Genomic DNA, 8666 nt, shown 5'->3' on the forward strand with positions numbered 1-8666 from the left:
TAAGAAGGATTCCAGCGTAAGATCTAGTTTTATTAGATATTTAACGTCTAACACAAGTTGAATACTCTTGCAACTGCACTGTAATAGAACTGAAGCAAATACGTGCCATTTCAATGATTGAGAGCTACGTGATGCCAGGACTAAAGATGGCAGCTCCCATATCGGCTTCAGCCAGACACACTGTGTGCCGGGATAGTGGAGGACCATCGCAGCGCCCCACTCCCGACGCGGTCTGCAGCAACGGAGCATGAGCAGGAACTTCGCCTTGTCTTTTACTCCTAGCCCGGAATAAAGTGCTACAGAGTAGCGAGGCCCTGGGAGGGTAAGGCCGGTGTGGCTGGGGGAGGCAGCTCAATGACTAGAGCAGCCATTAGGGGGTGGGGGTGGGGGAGTGGGAGAGGGGGAGGAGTGGAGGGGAGAGGGGGAGGAGTGGGGGAGTGGGGGTGGGAGAGGGAGAGGGAGAGTGGGATTGGGATGGGGATGGTGAAGTTGGAGTGGGGTGGTGAAGATGCAATGTGGTGGGTTCCAAAGGAAAAAGCGGTGGAGGAGAAGATAGAACTGAAGAGGGGATATGTAAGGGGGAGTACTCTCAGGAACAAGGGAGATGTGGATTTGTAATCCTCTGGATCAGATATACCTCATCCCTGAGTGGAAGTAGCTGTGCAGGTCGTTGGATGCATTGGTGGTCATCTTTCAAACTACAATAGGATTTGGAACAGCTCTTGCAGACTGTAGCAATGCAGCTCCACTATTTAAGAAGAGAGGTGGAGAAAATGGAGATCTGCAAACCTGTTGTTGACATCAGTTGAGAAAATCTTTTGAGTGTCTTATCAAGGCTGTGATAGACACTCAGAAAAACAATGGTATGATTGGGTTGAGTCAATGATTTATAAAAGTTTGATAACTCAATTGAATTTTTTGGGGATGTAACTTTTCTCAAAAATTAAGAACAAGTAGATACAGTAGAGGAAATGATTTGGAGCTGTGTCTTACAATTGTGTACTCCACAACCACCTGATGAAGGAGCAGTGCTCGGAAAGCTAGTACTTCCAATTAAGCCTATCGGACTATAACCTGGTGTTGTGTGATTTTTTAATTCAGTGGAGGAGAGATTGAGTAGACTGGGGCTATACTTACTGTAATTTAGAAGAATGAGCGGGGGATCTTATGGAAATGTATAAAGTTATGAAGGGAATAGATAAGATAGAAGCAGATGGACAGGCTCCTGAGTATAAGAGCTGGCAGGTCATGTTAAAATTATACAAGATATTGGTTCGGCTGCATTTAGAATACTGTGTACGCTTCTGGTCGCCACATTACCAAAAGGATGTGGACGTTTTGGAGAGGGTGCAGATAAGGTTTACGAGGATGTTGCCTGGTATGGAAGGTGCTAGCTATGAAGAGAGGTTGAGTAGGTTAGGATTGTTTTCACTCAAAAAAGGATGGGAGGGGGACCTGATTGAGGTCTACAAAATCATGAAGGGTGTAGAGGGGATAGATAGAGATAAGCTTTTTCCCAGGGTGAAGGATTCAATAACGAAAGGTCGCGCTTTCAAGGTGAGACGTGAAAGGTTTAAGTGGGATACACACGGCAAATACTTTACACAGAGGGTGGTAGGGTGCCTGGAATGCATTGCAGCAGAGGCAGGCATGGTGGAGTCACTTAAGATGCATCTGGACAGATGCATGAATAGGTAGAGAGCAGAGGTATACAGATGCTTAGGAATTGGGCAACAGGTTTAGACAGTGGGTTTGGATCGACAGGCTTGGAGGGATGAAGGGCCTGTTCCTAGGTTGTAAATTTTCTTTGTTCTCTAAGCAGGGAAGTTGTATCCACTGGTAGGTGAAACTAGAACGAGGAGATATAGCCTCAAAGTAAAGGGGAGCAGAATCAGAACTGAGTTGAGGAGGAACTTCTTCACCCAGAGGGTTGTAAATCTGTGGAACTTCCTGACCAGTGAAGCAGTTGAGGCTACTTCATTGAATGTTTTTAAGGCAAAGATACATTTTTGTACAGGAAAGGAATTAAAGGTTATGATGAACAGAAGGGAGCTGAGTCCATAAAAATAACAGCCATGATCTTACTAAATGGCAAAACAGGCTTGATGGGCCAGTTGGCTTATTCTTGCTCCTATTTCTTATGTTCGTGTGGACGTGGTATATTTGGATTTTTACAAGGTTTTTGATTAGGTCCAACAGAGGAAGTTGGTAATCAATGTTAGAACATGTGGGAATGGGGATAACATAATGATATGGGTTGAGAATTGATTAACAGACAGAAAACAAATAAGAATGAATAGATCATTCTCGGTATAGCAGGCTGTTAGCATTGGTGCACCAGAAGAATCTGTTCTAAGGCCAGTAGTGTTCACAATCTGTATAAATGTTTTGACATGGGAACCAATTATTATTCTTTCCAAATTTACTGATGACACAAAGCTTGAGAGTGGATATTACGAGGAGGGTGCAAGGAGACACCAAAGGGATCCGGAAAAGATAAACGAATGGCAGAATCATGGCCAAATGAATGTAATGTTAATAAGTAATAAGTTATCCGAAGTAAACAGAATGCTGTAGATATCCAACAGGTCTGGCAGCATCTGTGGAGAGGGAAACAGAGTTAACATTTTGAATCCAGTATCAGACTCGAGCATAAACACTTTCTGTCTTTACTGATGGGAGGTTGTGAAATGTTGATGTCCAAATGGATCTGGGTAATTTTGTTTCTGAGACACCAAAAAGCTAACATGCAACAAATTATTAGGAAGGCAAATGATACATTAGATTTATTGAAAGGAAATTTGAGTATAGGAGTAAAGCTATCTTGCTGCAATTGCATAGAACCTTGATGAGACTACACCTGGAGTATTATGTACAGTTTTCATTTCCTAATCTGAAGAGGGATAAATGTGCCATCGAGAGAGTGCAGTGGAGGTTCATCTGACTAATTCCTGTGATCATGGATTGTCTGAGAAGGGATTGAGGAAACTGAGCATGTAGTCTCCAGAATGTGAAAGAATGAGGGGTGATCTCAGTTAACCTTCTAAAATTTTTACAGACGTGATCAGTCTACATGGATAAAGTGTTTTCCTGACTGTTGAGTCTAGAATAAGAAAACATAAATGGTTTACCTTTTAATTTGAGGTTAAAACTGACAATGAGAAGGAAGTTTTTCACTCAGGTGGTGAATTTTTAGAATGCTTTACCCCAAATGGGTGTGGAAAATGGATGTTGATAGATTTCTGGGTACCAATTACATCAGGGTTCTTATGGCAAAGTGGTAGTCTCTGTACTCTGAGCCAGGGGACCAGAGTTCAAGTCCAACCCGCTCCAGAGTGCGAAATAACATCTCTGAGCAGATTGATTAGAAAAGAAGATAAAAATCAGTAATAGGAGTTTAGCTTGGGATAGTGGTATTGAAATAAATGATCAACTCTTGACCTAATTGAACAGCAGCACACACTTGATGGGCCGAATGGCCTGCTGTTATGTCCCTATGGGGAGGGAATGTGAGAATTGAAGGGGACATGGATATGGTGATGGAAAGTAGGACAAAAGATCTTTGACTAAGGGGTTAAAAGAATGGTTGCAGGGAGTTTGGAGTGGGGTTGGAAAGGGGAAAGTGGAGGAGAAAATGGAAATGGAGGGTAAAGAAGAGGATGGAAATAGAGCTGAAGGAAGTCAGTTATGTTGAGAAATTGGAGTGTGGTAACTCTTCAAGCCATAGAGATGTACAGCATGGAAACAGACTCTTCAGTCCAACTCATTTATGCCGATCAGATATCCTAAATTAATCTAGTCACATTTGCCAGCATTTGGCCCATGTCCCTCTAAACCCTTCCTACTCATGTACCCATTCACTCACATTTTAGATGTTCTATTTGTACCAGCCTCTGCCACTTCCTGTTGCAGCTCATTCCACACACGCACCATCCTCTGCATGGAAAAGTTGCTCCTTGGGTCCATTTTAAATCTTTCCCCTCTCAACTTAAACCTATGCCCTAGTTTTGGATTCACCCACTATGAGCTATTTACCCTGTCCATGCCTCTCATGATTTTATAAGCCTCTGTAAGGCCACCCCTCAGCCTCCGATGCTCCGGGGAAAACAGACCCAGCCTATTCAGCCTCTCTGTATAGGTCAAACCCTCCAACCCTGGCAACATCCTTGTAAATCTTTTCTGAACCCTTTCAAGTTTCACAACTTCTTGCCTGTCTCAGGAGACCATAATTGCATGCAATATTCCAAAAGTGGCTTCACCAATGTCCGAGGAGAAAGTGAGGTCTGCAGATGTTGGAGGTCAGAGTCGAGAGTGTGGTGCTGGAAAAGGTCCTGATGAAGGGCTTATGCCCAAAATGCCGATTCTCCTGCTCCTCAGATGCTGCCTGACCTGCTGTGCTTTTCCAGCACAGCACTCTGGACTCATCAATGTCCTGTACAGCCACAACAAGACATCCAAACTCCTATACTCGATGCATTGAAGGCAAGAATATCAAATGCCTTCTTCAATATCCTGCGAATCAACTTTCAAGGGACTCTGAACCTGCACCCAACGTCATTGTTTGGCCACACTCCCCTATGATTAAGTGTACAAGTCCTACCCTAATTTGTCGTACCAAAATGCAGAGTAGAGAAAATTTAAAAGGCAACCTAATAGTTGTTGTGAAAATTGAGATGTTTTGATAGAGCGAATAGGATGAAACTGAAGCCATGGCCAGCAACAGTGCATTGAAAATCAACAGCAAGCAAGCGGCCAGAATTAGGAGAGTGTTGAGATCTCAGAGGTTTGTAGAGCAAGAGGAGGGAAGAGGCCCATAACGTAGGTACAGCAGATAGCTGCGGGTTTAGAAGGGGATGATTCTTCCTGACCAACTTCTGTGTGAAAGTGATCATCCAAACAGACTGTGGAAAACCCCATAGTGAAATGCACCGAAATTTCCATGCAAAATTCTGCGTCATTAATTAAACTCAAAGTTCAGGAACAAGCTTGAAAAGGACAATAACGTGGCTCAAGTGTAGAAAGTAAGGTTGTGAAAAAGGGAAGCACTGAATATGGTGATCCAAGGCCAGGTTCCTAATTCACATTGATTGCTTGGATTCAGAAATATCGTGCAATTTTTAAAAATTAAATTTGGGGTCAAAACAGCAGCATTTAAAACTGAAATCTGACAAGTCTTAAGTACTGCATAATGGAAAAGGGAGGATGTACTCCAAGAAGCAAGTTGAAATAATAAATACATTTGAGAGGTTTTGGACACTTGGATTTAAGCTCCAACAGTTTAAGAAAGCTAAAGGCCATTGTTAGCGGTCAGAAGTGGAAAAATGGTCTATTTTGTAGTACTGATGTTTGAATTTTGTAATAAAAATTCACAAAGGTATAAATTTGGTGAACATATGTAAGTAATTTTGGATGGAAGCCCCATTTCGCAGTAACTTGGGAAAGTGTACATCAGTGTACCTTCTATTCTAGTTTTTCTTCAGTGTTTTCCTGTGGTCTGACCTTGACTGCAGATTTTCCTTTGAACTCCATACATCACAATGGCAGAAACTTCACAGCAGGATGAGCTGGAAACAATTGGGAAGCTGCGAGTCCAAGACTTTCTTCTTCATTTCCAAATGGTCAAACAAGGTGCCGAAGCCAAAATCTACAGGGGCAATTTCCTTGGAAAGCCAACAGTTGTGAAGGAAAGATTCCCCAAATCATATCGACACTCAACTCTGGATAAGAAACTCACAAATCGCAGGACTACTCAGGAAGTACGATCCATCCTCAGGTGCAGGAAAGCTGGTCAGTATTATAATGGATTATTCTTACTGATTGAAAAGCTGAAAGCCCATCAAAATGATGGAGGACTGAGTGTTAACATTTCAAATGGGAATGCTTTGTCAGAAAGTGTTACTTCTGGATTTCTAGTGGCAATTTATTCTACAATAAGAAGCCATATTTTATGAATTATAATTCCCTAAAAATTTTTTGTCTCAAATTCAGGAGACAGCCTATTCCTCCTAAGTAAACATTGAGCAGTTGGGATTCAGAATTTTGGTCTTCATTTTCGGGAATTAGATTTTAAACTGGATTAGTCTAAGAGTATACACAGCTTCAAGAAAGAAAGGCGAGCATTTGTTTACTGTCTTTTACTGCCTCCAGATATCCCAAAACATTTTACAATGTTCTTTCTATTAATTTTAGTAGATAAAAAAAAGGCAGGAAAGTCTATTCTATGTCACTGGAATCTAATAACTGATAGAACCAATTTTTGTGCATTGGTGCTTAATCCCTTTGCTGATTTGGTTTAGCAGAGGTGTTAATATAAGTAAACTGGTTAACATTTATGTCAGGAAGCAAAGAAATTTCATTATGTAAGTAGTGTGTAAATTTGCGAACATGTCAACTGTAATTTCCAGTTTGGCAGTTTAGTTTGTAACGATGATTTGTGGTACAGTATTTATTACTGAGAGCATAGAGACCTGTAGTCATATGATATTGCTTTGACAGTTTAATTCTGCATTTTAATTATTCTGTATACAGGTTTGTATTTATTTCTTCCTTAAAATTCAAACCCATGATTCCACGTTAAGTGTTCAGTTTCCCATTAGCTCAGTTATTCATAGAAGTGTATAACTGGAGTTCTCATTGAGTTGAGTTCAGTACAGCATCTGCCATATCAGTTGATCTCAGCTGATATCGCAAAGGACAAAGAAAATTACAGCACAGAAACAGGCTCTTCAGTCCTCCAAGTCTGCGCTGATCCAGATCCTCTATCGAAACCTGCAGCCTATTTTCTAAGGATCTGTACCCCTTTGCTCCCTGTCCAATCATGTATCTGTCTAGTTACATCTTAAATGACGCTATCGTTCCCGTCCCTACCACCTCCACTGGCAAAGCATTCCAGACACCCACCATCCTCTGCGTGAAGAACTTTCCCCATTTTTCTCCCGTAAACTTTTCCCTTCTCACTTTGCACTGGTGATCCCTAGTAATTGAATCCTCTCCTGTGGGGAAAAAAAATTCTTGCTATCCACCCTGCAGTAAGGGCATAACACCTAACTGTGCACCAACTGGACCAGTGAAGGAAAAATTGATTAAGGTTCATAGCATTGGCCTTGAATCAATAGAAAATGTGTGAAAGTGACTCAGAAAATATTGGGCTCAGGTATGATACCCCGTAAAATGAAATAGTTTGCTTTCAATTGCAGTGTGGGCCTAGATATTAGTTACATGGTGACAGTAACAGAGCAACAAAAATCTGTCAAACTATATATTCTGGATGGAGTTGAACCTTCCATGCGATTGGAGAGGAAGAAAATTCACTGAGTTAAAACAAAATATGTGGAAAGTCATTTTTTTCTTCTTTTAATTTTAGGTATTGCAACCCCTGTAGTGTATTTTGTGGACTACAATACAAGTTGCATCTACTTTGAAGATTTAGTTGGGGCTGTAACTGTCCGTGACTACATAACTTCCACTCACAGTTCTGCAACAGATATAGCAAAGCTTTTTCCCTTGGCCGAAAAAATCGGGCAGATCCTGGCAAAGATGCACGATGAGGATGTTATCCATGGGGACCTCACTACCTCAAACATGATGATACGGCAACCTGGGGAAGAGTTGAGTTTGGTACTGATAGACTTTGGCCTAAGTTTTATATCTGCTTTACCTGAGGATAAAGGGGTCGATCTTTACGTTCTGGAAAAAGCTTTCCTGAGCAGTCACCCCAACACAGAAAATGTGTTCAAAGTTCTCCTTAAGAGTTACTCAACCACTTCTAAGAAGTCAGGCCCTGTGCTAAAAAAACTTAATGAAGTTAGGCAGAGAGGGAGAAAACGATCAATGGTTGGATAATGAAAATATTTTTATTTTCTCTTAACTTTTAAGTTTCTCAACTTTTTTTTAACTTTGTCAAACTCTGTTTAAAAAAAAGTCTGAATTCGAAATTATATCTGTTTTTCAGAGCTGAGTGTTTAAAATCCATTGCAATGGTTTTATAATTCATAGAGCTATTGTAAATAATAAATATTTAAGGGGTGAATTCATAGGGGTCCTTTTGTATTATCTTTTGCTATGTACCTTCTTCATTTGTTACATATTATTCTGACAGCAAGGTGACATATATGACAAAAGAAACACCAATTTACATAATTCTGGCTTCAGCAATATTTTTTCCTAAAAGAAAACATAGGAATTAAAAGGACCAAAGAAAGAAAGTTGCAATTTATGACAGGTGCAGATATATTCAGAAATTACAAAGTGAAGTTATGGCTGCAAAAACAGCAGACCATCAAGTGTTTTATACTGGTAACTTGTCCAGGTAATCACAATTAGGCTTGTTAATTATGTATTTATCTTAGGAATTTATTAACCATTATCATGGATTTCCCTGACTTCCAATGGTCCAGACGTAAATCAAATTGAACTGGTCTCCCAGACAATACAGAACCACATCACTTCAGGAGATCTCCTACCCACAGCTTCCAACCTCATAGTCCGGGAACCCCGCACTGCCCAGTTCCACTTCCTTCCCAAGATCCACAAGCCTGACCACCCTGGCCGACCCATTGTCTCAGCATGCTCCTGCCCCACTGAACTCATCTCTACCTACCTCGATACTGTCCTAGTTCCCCCCTAGTCCAGGAACTCCCCACATACGTTCGAGACACCACCCATGC

The 8666-nt window shown here is 41.1% G+C and overlaps 1 protein-coding gene across 3 annotated transcripts; it reads left to right on the forward strand.

Annotated features, from left to right (window-relative positions):
• The first annotated feature begins 233 nt into the window (after positions 1-233).
• On the forward strand, positions 234-8021 carry tp53rk (TP53 regulating kinase). Of its 3 annotated transcripts, none has more exons than XM_060836136.1 (3): positions 234-322; positions 5511-5787; positions 7364-8021. In XM_060836136.1, exons 2-3 carry the CDS (start codon positions 5538-5540, stop codon positions 7840-7842), a joined length of 729 nt encoding a protein of 242 aa, XP_060692119.1. In that variant the 5' UTR covers positions 234-322; positions 5511-5537; the 3' UTR covers positions 7843-8021. The 3 variants fall into 3 exon arrangements, with proteins under 3 accessions (XP_060692119.1, XP_060692121.1, XP_060692120.1); XM_060836138.1 differs by having other exon boundaries at positions 274-322; positions 5545-5787; XM_060836137.1 differs by lacking the exon at positions 234-322 and adding an exon at positions 528-863.
• The last annotated feature ends 645 nt before the right edge of the window (positions 8022-8666 follow it).

This window comes from Hemiscyllium ocellatum, chromosome 15 (assembly GCF_020745735.1).
Source record: "Hemiscyllium ocellatum isolate sHemOce1 chromosome 15, sHemOce1.pat.X.cur, whole genome shotgun sequence".
Classification (NCBI taxonomy): Eukaryota; Metazoa; Chordata; class Chondrichthyes; order Orectolobiformes; family Hemiscylliidae; genus Hemiscyllium; species Hemiscyllium ocellatum.

What these genes read in the sequence shown, in the direction of transcription:
- tp53rk (XM_060836136.1), top strand. Translation starts at nt 5,538, where the DNA reads ATGGCAGAAACTTCACAGCAGGATGAGCTGGAAACAATTGGGAAGCTG. An exon ending in CCTCAGGTGCAGGAAAGCTG is followed by an intron (nt 5,788 to 7,363) that starts GTCAGTATTATA and finishes TTTTAATTTTAG; the next exon opens with GTATTGCAACCCCTGTAGTG.